General features: G+C 33.6%; 2 protein-coding genes, 1 long non-coding RNA gene and 1 other non-coding gene across 4 annotated transcripts; 3 read left to right on the top strand and 1 right to left on the bottom strand.

Annotated features, from left to right (window-relative positions):
• The first annotated feature begins 639 nt into the window (after positions 1–639).
• LOC111992822 (gamma-interferon-responsive lysosomal thiol protein-like) lies at positions 640–3,044 on the top strand. Its single transcript, XM_024024683.2, has 5 exons — positions 640–1,086; positions 1,664–1,729; positions 1,911–2,051; positions 2,433–2,525; positions 2,600–3,044. Exons 1-5 carry the CDS (start codon positions 670–672, stop codon positions 2,693–2,695), a joined length of 813 nt encoding a protein of 270 aa, XP_023880451.2. The 5' UTR covers positions 640–669; the 3' UTR covers positions 2,696–3,044.
• A 2,260-nt stretch (positions 3,045–5,304) lies between these two features.
• On the top strand, positions 5,305–6,272 carry LOC111992834 (uncharacterized). The gene is made up of 3 exons (XR_010624105.1): positions 5,305–5,368; positions 5,546–5,695; positions 5,782–6,272. It is a non-coding gene; the product is annotated as an uncharacterized LOC111992834 (long non-coding RNA).
• Positions 6,273–7,175: 903 nt separating this feature from the next.
• LOC111993260 (kinetochore protein SPC24 homolog) lies at positions 7,176–11,595 on the bottom strand. Its single transcript, XM_065761259.1, has 5 exons — positions 11,162–11,595; positions 9,583–9,724; positions 9,385–9,486; positions 7,745–7,818; positions 7,176–7,615 (listed from the first exon to the last, which is right to left on the bottom strand). Exons 1-5 carry the CDS (start codon positions 11,337–11,339, stop codon positions 7,509–7,511), a joined length of 603 nt encoding a protein of 200 aa, XP_065617331.1. The 5' UTR covers positions 11,340–11,595; the 3' UTR covers positions 7,176–7,508.
• An 87-nt stretch (positions 11,596–11,682) lies between these two features.
• Positions 11,683–11,764, top strand: TRNAS-CGA (transfer RNA serine (anticodon CGA)). Its single transcript has one exon. It is a non-coding gene; the product is annotated as a tRNA-Ser (tRNA).
• The last annotated feature ends 3,515 nt before the right edge of the window (positions 11,765–15,279 follow it).

Genomic DNA, 15,279 nt, shown 5'->3' with positions numbered 1-15,279 from the left:
TGTGCACGTCTTAATTTCACAGTAAGAAATAGAAATAAACCTTTTATACAAGAAAATTAGAAAAAAAAAGTTTGAACTATCTTCCAAAAAGGTATAACATTAATAGAAATTTTTGACCTAACGTGTCACTCCTGTAAGTTTTGTCAGCAAGGAATTAAAGTCCATACCTAAGCCTGCAAATCTTTTCTTTTTGTTGAAACATTTAAAAGAAGCACTCACCATCAATCCTTCTGTCATATATGTACATAGGAATAGGAAATTTCCTCAACTCAAACTCCTCTTAATTCTTATGTTGGACCACATTGAACGAGTTCACATGAATGGTAATAGATTGTCACTCTAGATTGGCTGCAAAATTCAGTATGACCAAAGTAGTTCATGGCTGAGATCATTTCACATGTGGTGTTGAAACTACAAACTGGACTTAACATTTTAAAGAGACCAATTAATAAGATTTACAGGCTGTACATGTAGAATGTATAGGATAAGTATCATTTGAGAATGTAAACGATAAGGATCATTAAACGCAGAGCTGACTTGAGCTGGAGAATTACGGTGGAAAGGGACAGAAATCTGCAAAATGAATGGTGTAATTGTTAAAGAAATTGACCAAAAATCAAATTGTTAAGCTATTGCAGTCAGTTTCTGCTGGCCTTTTAGTCATTGAATATGAAAATAAAGCCATTGATGTCATATTACACATTCAAAAGCAACAACTTGCTCAAATTATATATACCCACACGTACCCTTCTAGAGACGATATTACTATGGTCTCAAAACAAAATGGCTTCTACCAAATTAATTTTCACGTTTGTAATAGCTTTCTTGTTGTCGTTGTTCATATCCCCTTCTCATTCCTTTTGGTCCCATCCTCCAAATGATGATGGTCTCAAGGTCTCTGCCATTGATTCTTTAAAGGTTAATCTGTCTCTCTACTATGATACTTTGTGTCAAAATTGCTCTACTTTCATCGTGGCAAATCTCACAGAAGTCTTCAACAATGATCTCATCACTATCATCAATCTCAGACTAGTCCCTTGGGCCAATGCTTACATTAATAAAACTAACAATGCCATTGTTTGTCAGGTAACATTTTCATCTCCATCTGGTTTTTGTGTTATTTTTACAAGCATTTTTGTGATACGTGCAAGGCCATTTTACCACAATGTAGTCATATTTGATTCCATGTACCTGGTAGAGTTGACTTGGCATTAGTTGGAGTTTGGAAGTTCAAAATTTTTACTTCCATTTGGTTCTGAAAAGTCTGTAAGAATAAAATTTACAAAAATAGAGACTTGAACCTTTACATGATAGTGTTATAATCAGTTGAATGGATTCTCAGCAAATCAAACTGAGAAAACTGGTTCATGAATCACCAATCTGAAGTCTCTTACACAGAGTTCCATACTTTATTCATTAGCAATATATAGGCCCTCCGTTTTTTTTTGTTAATTAACCTTTGGAATGTAATTCATTTCTGCTTATGACAAAATTTTGGAATCATATAATTCCAGCCAGGCAGATGCCACCATGCCCCACATAGTGATTGTGGCATGGCACTTCTATCAATCAAAATTTTCCATTTTACATGGACTAAATCTTGTTCAATTTTTCAACATAATTGTTGCTCGTCTGTCTCGACTTTTAATAAAAAAAATTGCAGCATGGACCTGATGAATGCTTACTAAATACTTTGGAAGCTTGTGCTATCAACGTGTGGCCCGATGTGGTAAGACTGCTTTTTACCCCTAATTACACATAAGTAAATCCTAGTACAACCTTTTGATGAATTGAAAAGACAAATTTTCAATTGAAACCTAATGTTCATATTTGTACCAATGTGGAGTACGGTTACAAAGTGTCTGTAGAGCATGTAACCAAATTTAAAGATGGTACATATTGTTTTGCAGAACAAACATTATGCTGTGATCTACTGCTTTCAGTTTCTGGCCATTGAGGGAAAACACAAAGAATGGAAAAGTTGTTTCGACACGCTGGGGTTGAATAAGACATCCGTTTTGGACTGCTATATCAGTGGCAATGGAACAAAGGTAAATTTCATCTCTTTCATTCATTATAGTTGTTTTTATTATCTATGCTTCTAAATGCTGGTTTTACTTATTTGTCGGCATTATTACTATGACCACTACTTGAGTTGTATTTATTAGCTTTAGAATAAGAAATCAATGATATGACCCACAGAGTTATTCTCTAAATAGTGAAAGGACCCCCGTGATTCACTTCAATTGTCTCTTTATTAGACTCCAAAAAGATGTAAATGACTGTTCATCTTTAAAGTGGTCTTCTTTTCTTTTCTTTTTTCTTGGCTTTTCTGGTGCTTGCAACTTGATTTTTGGATATTTGTTATTTTTCTCTTTCATTATTGAATAAATATGCATTAGGCCATGAGATATACTGCTTTTCCAACGCAGCTTCTACAAAAGTATGCTGATGAAACTGGCCATTTAAATCCACCTCATAGATTTGTGCCATGGCTGGTTGTCAATAATCAACCACTCCTAGAGGTAGTCCTATCTAAATTTTTAGCACCCCCCTTCTCTTTCTCTCTCTCATTGATTTATTGCTGTTTTTAATGCAGGACTATAAAAATTTTGCTACCTATGTCTGCAAGGCATTCAAAGGCAGTGGAGCACCTCAGGCCTGCAAATCACTTGTACATAAGAAGATCAACTAGCTAGATTAGAGGGCATATCCTATTAATTAAGTTTGCATTAAATGTAAAATAAGAATAGCAGATGTTCTTAACAGTTTCTAAAGGTAACAAAAAATTTCATGTGTAAACCTTTGTGATGGAAGCTTCAAATGATTTCCAATATAATATGAAAGAAAAATCCAGAGGCTGACCAAGAGGAATAACCTAATCATCAAATTATAATTTACTCAAATTTCATTTTGATCAGAATAGTTTCCTAAGTTCAAATGTTATAATTGACTAGTGACTATACTTCATCAAGAAGAAGTTAGTTGTTTGAGTATTCATCTCTTTTAGTTCTGTGCCACTCCTCCCTCATGTAACATAGCCACATAACATAATTCTAATTGAACCTGTTAGTTGCAGTCACACTTTTTTCTTTTAACTATAGCCACAGTTGTGCCAGACACTTACCTTTCAAGAAAGATGTTACAATAGTAATTCCATGGCTAAAGATAAACCTACTTACTAAAAGATTAAAACTTGATCCCAGAAGTGGTGGGGTAAGGGCAAGATTAAGGTAGTAAATTAAAATAACATTGTCATCAACAGGGCTTTCATCAAAAAAAAAAAAAAAAATCTGCAAATGGAATTTACAAAAATAAATAAAAGCTATGTCTTCAAATTTTGGTGAAAATAAATAAATACGAAATAAAAGGAAAAAAATATGTAAATTACTTTATAGTATCCTTTTGTTGAGGACTTTAAGAGCATGAAATTTTAACTTTATATATTTCATCTTACCGTTAAGACTTTATAATTTAATATTTTATAGAGGCAATTTCTTCTACTCTATGAGAGAGGGAAAAAAACAAGGACAAAATGGATCGAAGTGGACCAAAATGGACCAAACTAGATTGAATGGACTGAAGTGAACCAAACAGACAAAATTGGATCAAAATTGATTGAAGTGGACTAAAATGGGCCGAAATTGACCAAAATGCTACACTAATGTGGTTTAACAGAAGCATAGCTTGTCAATTGAAACCACAAAGAGATGGTATTTCATGGAAAAAAATGGGTGGTCTAAAGCTTAACATGCGGAAATGGAATTGCATTAGTGCATTAGTTGTCTAGTAAACTGATTTGGTTAGTGCACTAGTTGTCTGGCAACCTTATAATTAATGAAGGGTTTAATTCATTTTTTGACGTGCATTTGCACGCTTTGCTTTAATTAAGGTAGTAGAAGTAATGTTGGTTCCAATTAGCTCAACTGGTAAAACCTCTGAAGGTTGTATAAGAGATCTGGTAAAGCGTAACATACTGAAATGGGTGGTCTAAAGCGTAACATACCGAAATGGAATTGCATTAGTGCATTAGTTGTCTGGCAAACTGATTTGGTTAGTGCATTAGTTGTCCGGCAACCTCATAATTAATGAAGGAGTTAATTCATTTTTTGATGTGCATTTGCACCCTTTGCTTTAATTAAGGTAGTAGAAGTAATGTTGGTTTCAGTTAACTTAACTGGTAAAGTCTCTAAAGGTTATATAAGAGATCTACGATTTAATCCTTGCCGATACTAAAAATTAATTGGTGTCTTGGTTTGATGACAAAGAGATATCATCAGGAGTGGATACCATAGATTGAAACTCTCTCTAAAAAAAAAAGAGTAGTAGAAGTAGATGGATCACAGACAACTATTCAAATCTATGCTACATTATTACCGAGCCCCAACCACAAACTCAAAAATTACCAACTAAAACAATAAATAGAGAGCATCACTATTAGTCATCACTCACAATTGTATTATAATTTTATAATTTTTTTTTTATGGATATAATTCTATAACTTGATTAGTTCAATTAAACTGTGAAAAAATGGCCAAAGGCCTTGTAGCTGAATTGGCACCTCCCTATACACAAAGTGCTTAAGAGTCTTGGAGGGAGGGAAAGGGTTTGAGTCGTGGGGTTAGTAGCATATTGTAATTTTTTTTAAAAAAAAAAAAGAAAGGGTTTGAGTCGTGGAGTTAGTAGCATATTGTAATTTTTTTTTTTTTTTAAAATGAGAAAAAGTGGTAGACACTTTCATAATTAAGAGGAATTATAACATAAGTGGGTACTTCAAGCTGCTATATGCATGTCCATGCTACATGGGAGCTAGGCATAAATGTGCTAGGCTTTCCAAATTGGCTCATCTTAAAATTTTCTCCTTCATTGTTCTAAATTCTCCGCTGTTCATGTCAATTCCTCCATTCTGTTCTGCTGACTATCATAGCAACAGAGATTGAGCTCCACCGCAACCTCCAAATGCTAAGTTGTCTTTAAGCAAAACTCCAAAGCTCAACCTGACTTTGTACTATGATTCACTGTGTCCATCTAGCAGGGATTTCATCATAAAGGACCTAGTGAAAGTATTTATGATTACCTAGTGATAGTATTTATGGAGGACCTAATCAACATTGTCAACCTCCGGCTTGTCCCATGGGAAAATGCTCTTATTGTAGAACCCAACAAGAACATAATTTGCCAGGTCACATTTTGATCTTCATTTTTTTTTTCCTCATGCATTTAATAATGTACTTAAGATTTATGATTAGGACACTTTCTCAAGCATTTAAGCCTATGTGTTTTTGGTATTAATGTTTTGCAGCATGGCCCAGATGAATACAACCTGAATGCTATAGAGGCCTTTGCCATTAACATCTGGCCAGATGTGGTAAAACCTGCTCTCTTCCAGTCTTCCTCAATTCTCTTAAAAATACATCATACAATCTATAGTTGCACTGTTATCAAGTTTTAGTTAATAAATTGCTAGCATAACATGTATAACTAGCCTAAACTGTTGCAAATAATATGAACTACTAAGATACAATGAATTGTAACTCTAATGCAGAAGCAACATTTCAAGTTCATCAAGTGTGTTGAGAATCAAGACTCTGAAGGAAGGCAAATAGGGGAAAACACATGGAAATCTTGTTGTCAACAACTGAGTTTGAGTCCAAGACCTGTTTCAGATTGCTACAATAGTGGCCTTGGGAGAGAGGTAAAGTATCATCAGGTTATCAGATTATGTTATGGTTTATTGAATTAGATTCATTAGTGAGAAACCTCTAATATATCGATATGCAGCTTTTACTACATCATGCTGATGAAACAAATCATCTTAATCCGCCTCATACATTTGTACCATGGTTGATCTTGGATAACCAACCATTGTACAAGGTTAGCTTTTAATCTCTCTGTCACACATGCGCACACATTCATGCTAATTCTTTACTTCTGGATGCAGGACTTTCAAAAACCTTGTCACCTATGTTTGCAAGGCTTACAAAGGCCACCTTCAAATAAAGGCTTGCAAATCACTTCCAGAAGAGATCAACTTAGATGAGAATGCCAATTCAATCCAACCACTGTCTAATGCTAGTGAAGCAAAGAAAATGCATGGGTCACAAATAGCTTCATAAATGCAACATATGAAGATGGAACCTCCGGCCTAATTCAGATATGGTTCTACATCACCTTCTGCTCTGTCAATCATGGCTGGTCTGCTACTATTATAACAATACCTTGCCAGCTTGTTTATGGTGTTTAGATGGATATATAGCAAGCTTGTGAGAAGAGGGAACTACTGTTTTTATGTCATAGTGGATGTACTTATGGCTCTACTAGAAATGGGTTATATGTAACTTTGGTAAGCCCTAAGAATCTCCCTGTACTAATTGATAGTTATAATATAATCTTCAGTTACAGAACTCATTAAATTGAAACTATAAATCTAGGGACAATTTTTCACATGACCTATTATAATTGACGCATAATAAATTGATATCAAAGATACATCCATGTGAAAATGATGTTGCTCTAGTCACAACTTACTACCTTAACAATTGTGAAGAAAGTTGTCACCCTAACATTACTCAAATTTAAATTACATGCCTGACTCCAAATGAGAAGAAAACTAATTAATCAATTGAATGACATACCCTACAAACCAAAGACATCAAACAACAAAAAATTTTTTACAAACATGTCGTCAACAAACATGCCATTTATATCTTTGCTAGCTTGGTATGTCATGTGAACACCTTGCTTGGAGAATTCTAGCAAGTTTGCAACAAATCTTGTCAGTCACAGCATAATGAAATTGTCATAATAAGATCCTTTAAATTTCTTAGGATGACTCCACCATAAAGTTCTTAATATCCTATCCGTTAGTTTGGAAATAATTATATTAGATGTTATCATGTCTTCAACATTTTAGAAAACATCAACCATCACCATTTTAGTTTCTATTTAAATTATTGATGATGTGACAAAATCCAATCCTATATTTTCAAGATAAATGGATAAAATTTTAAGATTCCATAGTAGAGTTGCCCTAATAACTCTAGAGAATACTAATTCATTCCCATCCAATCACAATACAATAGAGATGCAAGCAATGGTTATGGTGGGATTGTAATGATGGTAACTAGACAATGCTTGTTGTGGAAATTAGAAGTGACAACCTTAACACCAAAAAATAGTGTATCATAAGTATGGCTAATCTCACTTTATTTTATTCTTAATCAAAATTGTCTGTAGCACTTAAAACTAGAATAATACATTTCCACAAAACATGACTACGTTTCTTCAACAAAATACAAGTGGAAACTGAAACTAAAATTCCTCCTGCAGGCACCAGAACCATTCTAGAATAAACACTGGAAAATATGGCTCTATAATAACTTATTACAAACACAAACCTAACTAAAGATTACAAATGCAGTCCCTAAAAATATCAGACAAAAAGTTCTAAAAGGAGTTAGCACACTATATTACACATACTGTCTGAAAGGAAGAATGTCCAATATCTATCACGAACTTATCATTTTCCAAATGCCATTACATGCATCAACAGGATCTATCTTTGTCAGGTCAAATTCAAACCTCTCAACCACCTTTTTCTCCCTATCCACAATATCTGCAATTGATAAGGTTTAAGGAGAACATAGTTGTTACAATATTAGGCAGCCTTGAATCTGAAAATAGCCCATGCAAAAGAAAGTCTATCAAATGAAAAAAATAATGGCAAACCACGATAAAAGGATACGGCCTGAAATTTTGGACTGATCATCTAAGTTTGGAATAATATTTGTGACAGAAGCATACAATGAAAGCATCCTCCTGCAAGACAACACAAAAATGTTTCATTTTTGGATTTCTGGAACTCAACTGTTTGTCTCTTATTCACAGAGAGAGAGAGAGAGAGAGAGAGAGAGAGAGAGAGATCATAAAAAAAATACAACAAAAGATTCAGAACAGATTTTCATGGGCAATATGATACAACCCTCAATTTCATTTTATAAGAATAATAAATTGTTGAGTGCTGCAAAAGATCCCAATATTCCTCAACCAGAAAACTTCTAAGGGCACGCCAGTGGTACTAAGTAACACTAGGCCAGCTGTCTTCTAGCTTTGTCAAAAACTAGAGAACATCTAAGCTGTGTTTCATCTTTCATATGAGTTAATTTGAGCAATATTTTGTGAATCTGAAACATCCCCTAGTGGGATAAACTAAGTCTGTCAAGAATCACACAAGAAAAAGTTCCTAAAAAGGTATCTAAATGAAAAGTCTGCCTTGGAAATTTTTTTTTTAAAGACAATTGGGCTTTGAAAAAGCCTTTTCTATTCCATCACAATTGCTCTTTTGCTTGCATTGATCATTCAAGCACCAAAATGTTTTGTAAAATATGAACAGATGTCATATCTAAAAATGAACATAAAAAGACAGAACAAAACCATTGACTTAAACATGAAGATTCATGAAACAAACAACATAACTAGTATAGGCTTATAATTATGACTAGAAGTTATCACTGTCTCTCTAAAAGACAAGAAGATCCAACCACACAAAGACCCAATTGCCAACTCTTGTGTGGTCTTGTTGTAAGAGCATGGACTGCCTTGAACCAAATCTCTAAAATGTTGGACAAAACTATTATAACATATTCAAAAAGTAAAGTTCATGAACCTAAATTAGGGTGTAAAATCAAAAATTCATAAAGACAAGAATATCTCAAACTTAATTCACTTTATAAGATTCCAATATTTGCCAAGCTTAGTATCTGTTGGAACAGTTTATTTAGTTGAAACTGAAAACTTTTTGCTGAAAGTATAGAAAAAATGTCAAAAAATAAGTTGAATAATACAGTAGAACTCATAAATAGTATCAAAAAGTGCAGTAGGGCTCATGAATAGTAACATAATAAGCTGAAAGTGGAGATAAGCTGAAAAATTCAGCTCATCCCAAACGCACACTTTCAATAGTTAAACCAACCTTGCTGACTTGTTATGTTAGTGTGTTTGGATGAGTTCATCTGTCTATTTTGTTCCATTTGCAAAAGCACAGTTGTGCATTGAAAAAGGTGATGCTTTAAAGACAGTACATTCTGTTTTAAGAGTGAAAATAAGCTCATCCAAGCAAATGCTTACACATAAAGATGTGACAGCAATTGTTAGAGATTTAGAAAGCCTTAGCAATGATGGCCTACAAAACTTGACACTGATAAACAAACACAATTGCTTTCTCAAGACATTAATGTTAGATACTTAAACAAATAAGCACTCAAGAATTAGTTAGTTTTATTTTTATTTTTGCTAGAATCTCACTGTTACTCTTACCATTCTGAGTAAGAATACATACATGTATGAAATTCTCATGATGCCATAAAACAAGAAACATATACTTACTCTGCCCTCATCTCATCCTGCTCAAGTTTCTTTAGAGCTTGCCTTCGTTCTTGAAGGGGAATACTTTGGAGTTCCAGATCATTAATCTCATTGTTTATCCTTGTGTTGTATGAAAAACAAAGACTTGATAATCAACACCATCAAAATAAAACCAATTATCTAAAAAAAACTCACAGTTAAAATTGACAATATACTTATCTAAGCTCATCCATAAGCAAATGTTCTTTCTCCATTTCCACTTCCAATTCTTTCTGAAGGAGGTCAATTTCTGCATCTGCAGCAACCTCAGATTTGGCCTCCTCTGTCTTCTTCTTGCATACATCTATTTTTTTCTGATAATCTGCTTCATACAAGAAAAGGTAAACTGTATGATATAGCAACAACGGGATCTAAATTCAAATGAACAGGACTTGTATACAAGCAATTGAGATCCATCCTGTTAGCTAAAGTGAAAACCTATACCTCAGCGCATGATGCTGACTAGCATGGAAACAAAACAATTGTCAAAATGCTTATTGCTTGAAAGCCCATCATATTTTCAACTTATTCATCTTAAATCATTTTTAAAGCAAACTAAACTACACACTAACATCTTATACTCAACTACATCTTTACAAAACCCCCAGATCAAACTTAAAATAATATAAGCCCAAGTTGAACCATTCATTACAATTTCCAATTCTGTCAAGTCAGAACAAAGGGTTTCTTTGTCTATATTCTCAAAGCCCAACTAATATGCTCAAAACAACACCCCCACTCCTAACAATCAAAAATATTTACAAGCTTTAGAGGTTAGGATGAAAAATTTTAAGAGAAAAGATATAGAACATAGTGGAGGGTGTCCCAACAGGTGTGTGTGAGATTCACCGATCGAGAAAACATAATGAGAAACAGATATAATAGAAGATCTTCAATAAAATAAGAAAGAGTTTATCACGGCCCATGAGCTTCAAAGGATAAAGGAAACCAATTCAACTGCCTTGGAACAACAAAACAAAAAGCGTCAAACAAAACCCACCCCCACCCCCCGGGGAAAAAAATGGGGAACCTTCTGTCCTATATCTTACTATGGAGCAATCTGTTAATTCCTCTTTTGCTATGAATCATATCAAAGTGAGCTCCATATGCGCACACTATCACAAAAATCCATCTTTCTGAAATTTCTGTAAGTCCTCTACTGTCAGTACACACTATGATAGTGCATAGCAACTAGAATTGAACACAAAAAGAAGCCTCAATAATTCTTCTAACATTACAACTATTAAACTGCCCAATTCTCCCAAAAGCTTATATTGTTAGGAAATTGTGAATTTAATCATTTAACAATAACCATGTTAAGCTTAACTAGGAATTGTAGTGTACTAGGCAAGCCCAAATTCCTTCCATTTTTTTGGGTGACAATTCGATATTTACAATTTGTTTGGGGGTTATTGAACCATTGACGTCTCTATTGAAATCACTAAGAAGTGTCAATTAAGCTACAATGCTCTTGGGCCTTGGCAAACACATCTTCCTTTATCAACTCATATTTTACTTTCCATTGCTTAAATTATAAGTCGAAAACAGACTAACATTACTTTCACATAGACTCATTACTAACACTGCTTTCATTAGCACCAATCCCTTCATGACACCTCAGCATTTATGAAAATTATTGTTTCACCGTACTTATTATTGATTTATAAAATATAATCACAAAGGAAAAATAAAATGCAAAAAGATTATTTTTTATTAAAAAAATAATAAATAAAATAAAATGAAAATTGAAGAACTGGACCTTGGAGTGAACTCTGGAGCTGATTGAAATCAGAGTCACAAGAAGAGCGAAGTGACTTGGAATGTTCTAGACACTGCGTGAAGCTGTTGATGTCCCTCTTGTCCTTCAGAACTCGAACGAGGTCGTCACTGTACGCTATCAGCTGCTCCACGTCCACGTTTTTTGAAGAATCACCCATTTTTCCTAAGAATGTGATTGCCTAGGGTTTCAGATTTTTCCTTTCCGAGTTGAAATTGAATTTCAAAAAGAAAAGAGAGGTAAAGCTTATTGGGTTGTTGTTCGAGTAAAGTGAGAAAAAATGGGATTGCTTTTTTGGATTTGGATTTGGATTTTGGGGCGGAAATTGAAATCGTTTTTTTGCGGGAAAGCGAGGAAATGGGAGGGAAGGAATTTGTGGAAAATGATTTGAATAAATAAAAAAAATGGAATATTAATTGCGAACGAAAATCATAAGTAGGATCTAAAATGAAGCCGTTTTGGTTTAAGGTTAGATAATATAAGTTGTTTACTTTCTTTCCGAGGTCGATATGTCCGAGTGGTTAAGGAGACAGACTCGAAATCTGTTGGGTTATGCCTGCGCAGGTTCGAATCCTGCTGTCGACGCTTCTGCTATTTTTTGCTTTGCTTTCTCTATCTGCAAATTTAGTGCAACATTGGCATTAATGCTTTTCCTTTCTTTCTTTTTTTGGTAATTTGTAAAAATAAATAAACTGTAACCGTCATCTGATGTCTAATTGTTCATCCTTCAAGTGTATTTCTCATCTTTCTCATATTTGCATTACATTTTATTCAAATTTATCTCTATGATATATTTGTTGATGGATTGATTTTATCTCTCTTGTTTTACCAATTGGATGAAGGAAACTATCATCTGATGTCTAATTGTCTATCCTTCAAGTGTATTTCTCATATTTGCATTAGATTTTATTCAAATTTATCTCTATGATATATTTGTTGATTGATTGATTTATCCTTTTTGTTTTACTAATTGGACGGAGGAAACCATCAGGCATCATTTGATGTCTAATTGTCTATCCTTAAAGTGTATTTCTCATATTTGCATTATATTTTATTCAAATTTATCTCTATAATATATTTGTTGATTGACTGATTTTATCTCTCTTGTTTTACTAATTGGATGAAGGAAACCATCAAGCATCATCTGATGTTTAATTGTCTATCCTTCAAGTGTATTTCTCATATTTGCATTATATTTTATTCAAATTTATATCTATGATATATTTGTTGATTGATTGATTTTATCTCTCTTGTTTTGCTAATTGGATGAAGGAAACTGTACAGGCTAAAGATCCGAGGCTCAAAAGATAGTTGAGCTTAGGTCAAGGCCCGTCACAACTAATTTATAAAGATGGGTGTTCAGACCAATAGTTTGATTGCTCTACAATAATCCTAGCTCAAATAAGAAAATATGGCAAGAGATTAACACACAAATTGTTAATTAAGGATAAAAATATCCAACTTATAGTCCTAAGAATGGCCGAGGAAACCTTTTACACTCAAGAATATACAAATGTGAGTATTATGTTTTCTTATATCTGAGATCTGATCCTTATTCACTGGGGATCTCTTCCCTTTTATAGTGCTCTTACTTCAATCTCGACCCTCCACATATAAGGTTGTTGATTCTCCATCAATATACATGTATCACCCCTCTTTTTAAGGCCATGCTGAGTAAGTTATAAGATGTGCTAGCACTATTCATGTGTCATTTAGCCATAAATGTGGTTGGCATGGTTGGTGTAGTGTATTCAATACGGAGGTGATGATTGCTTTTTTGAGATTCCTCTTCTTCTTATCCACACTGGCTAACACCACCTTCCTCGAATCATAACCTTTGCCCTTGTGCCAGTTCTCTCTAACTTTCATATGGCTACTCTCGTCCGAGCACCTTCCTCAGGCAAATTGCTTCCTTGGCCACATATCTCTTTTTGGTTTTTCTTAGGCTTACTTGGAATCGAGGGGTTTATGGTTGGGCCTTCAGACTCCTCGGATCAAGCCCAATAGGGCTAATCTTTCTAGCCTCCCATAGAAATAATAAGAGATTAAATTTAATAAGAATGTAGTGTAAAATACCCACTTACACTCTTTAATAAAATATTGATATGTTATATTTTTTCAAATGATGACAGCCTAGTGACCAAGACACATGATAACAACCCATTAAAAACTAATAGTCTAAAGCATGGTTTTAAAAAACTAGACCAGTCAAAGAACCAAAAAAGAGGCTGGTTCCCAATTTAACCCAATTCTTGACCAGTTTTTTTTTTTTTACTAGTTTTCACAATTTAGACAAGACCGTTTCTCGATCTAGTTCCCAATCAATCTGGTTCAATTTTAAAACAATGATCTAAAGTATAAACAAATATTGTATTAATGTACTGTTTGTTTCGACATTAACATTTTATGAAAAATGATTTTTTTTTTATTTTATTTACATTTTCTAAAACTACTATTTTATTTTCTTATGTCTAGTAGCTCCCTTAAAATGAGTTAAAAAACTATTTATTGACTTTCCTTATTTAACTTCACATGAAATAGAATTGTTTTCTTATTTAGTTTAGCATGAGATATAATTGTTTTCAATAAAATTTTAGTTAAAAACAATTTTATCTCATATCAAGCTAAATAAGAGAGGTTAAGAGATAGATAAATAGTTTTTATTTGACTTTTTTTAATACTACCAAATATAGGAAAATACAAAAAATTAATTCACATAAGATTTTCTATTGAAACAAGAGTAGTATAAGAAAACAAACAAAACCAATAAAATAAAAATACTGCCGAACCCCTGCTCGGCTGCTCCAAACTCAACCACTGTAGACTCCACTTTTTCTCATCCACGAGAGCCTCATCAAAATTAGAATCACATTGTTCCTCTCGCTCTCAGTAGCATTCTTTAAGTTCAACACCCCCATATTCTTCCAAGTTCCCAAGGATCACCCTATTCATAATCACGTTTTTATTTATTTATTTATATTTTATTTTTTCTCTCATTTGCTGCGAATCCCCTTTCTCTCTACTTAACCTCAACCTCTCATGTCATGTCCCAAGCGAGAGTTGTGGGGGGTTTTAGCGTGGGCAAAAGTAATTCAACCAGCACGGCAGCATGCACAATGGTCGAGACTATTGGGTTTGTTTTATGGTAGGGTATGGTGGACGGTGGTCAGTGATAGTTGTTGCCTTGTTGGAAACTGGTACAGATTGGGTGAGGTTTTATTTTATTTTGTCGAGATAATTAGTCCGAACTCTTTTCCCCTAACTCCCAAGCATTTGTGTATAAAAAAGTGCTAATTTAGTTGCAATGTATTTGGCGATTGGGTGAGGTTGATAATAGTATTGTGACTGTTCCAATCAAAAATAACATAGCCACATAACATAATTCTAATTGAACCTGTTAGTTGCAGTCACACTTTTTTCTTTTAACTATAGCCACAGTTGTGCCAGACACTTACCTTTCAAGAAAGATGTTACAATAGTAATTCCATGGCTAAAGATAAACCTACTTACTAAAAGATTAAAACTTGATCCCAGAAGTGGTGGGGTAAGGGCAAGATTAAGGTAGTAAATTAAAATAACATTGTCATCAACAGGGCTTTCATCAAAAAAAAAAAAAAAAATCTGCAAATGGAATTTACAAAAATAAATAAAAGCTATGTCTTCAAATTTTGGTGAAAATAAATAAATACGAAATAAAAGGAAAAAAATATGTAAATTACTTTATAGTATCCTTTTGTTGAGGACTTTAAGAGCATGAAATTTTAACTTTATATATTTCATCTTACCGTTAAGACTTTATAATTTAATATTTTATAGAGGCAATTTCTTCTACTCTATGAGAGAGGGAAAAAAACAAGGACAAAATGGATCGAAGTGGACCAAAATGGACCAAACTAGATTGAATGGACTGAAGTGAACCAAACAGACAAAATTGGATCAAAATTGATTGAAGTGGACTAAAATGGGCCGAAATTGACCAAAATGCTACACTAATGTGGTTTAACAGAAGCATAGCTTGTCAATTGAAACCACAAAGAGATGGTATTTCATGGAAAAAAATGGGTGGTCTAAAGCTTAACATGCGGAAATGGAATTGCATT

This window comes from Quercus suber, unplaced genomic scaffold, assembly GCF_002906115.3.
Source record: "Quercus suber isolate HL8 unplaced genomic scaffold, Cork oak 2.0 scaffold_403, whole genome shotgun sequence".
NCBI lineage: Eukaryota > Viridiplantae > Streptophyta > Magnoliopsida > Fagales > Fagaceae > Quercus > Quercus suber.
The sequence above is the reverse complement of the archived record's forward strand: the minus strand, read 5'-3'. Positions and strand labels throughout refer to the sequence as shown.

Excerpts from the sequence above, each read along its gene's own strand:
- LOC111992822 (XM_024024683.2), top strand. The coding sequence starts at position 670 with ATGAAAATAAAGCCATTGATGTCATATTACACATTCAAAAGCAACAAC. Across the intron at positions 1,087-1,663 it reads ACAATGCCATTGTTTGTCAG|CATGGACCTGATGAATGCTT; the intron begins GTAACATTTTCA and ends AAAAAATTGCAG. Across the intron at positions 2,526-2,599 it reads ATAATCAACCACTCCTAGAG|GACTATAAAAATTTTGCTAC; the intron begins GTAGTCCTATCT and ends TTTTTAATGCAG.
- LOC111993260 (XM_065761259.1), bottom strand. The coding sequence starts at position 11,339 with ATGGGTGATTCTTCAAAAAACGTGGACGTGGAGCAGCTGATAGCGTAC. Across the intron at positions 9,487-9,582 it reads TTGCTTATGGATGAGCTTAG|AAGGATAAACAATGAGATTA; the intron begins ATAAGTATATTG and ends TTCATACAACAC. Across the intron at positions 7,819-9,384 it reads CAGGATGAGATGAGGGCAGA|GAGGATGCTTTCATTGTATG; the intron begins GTAAGTATATGT and ends GTTGTCTTGCAG.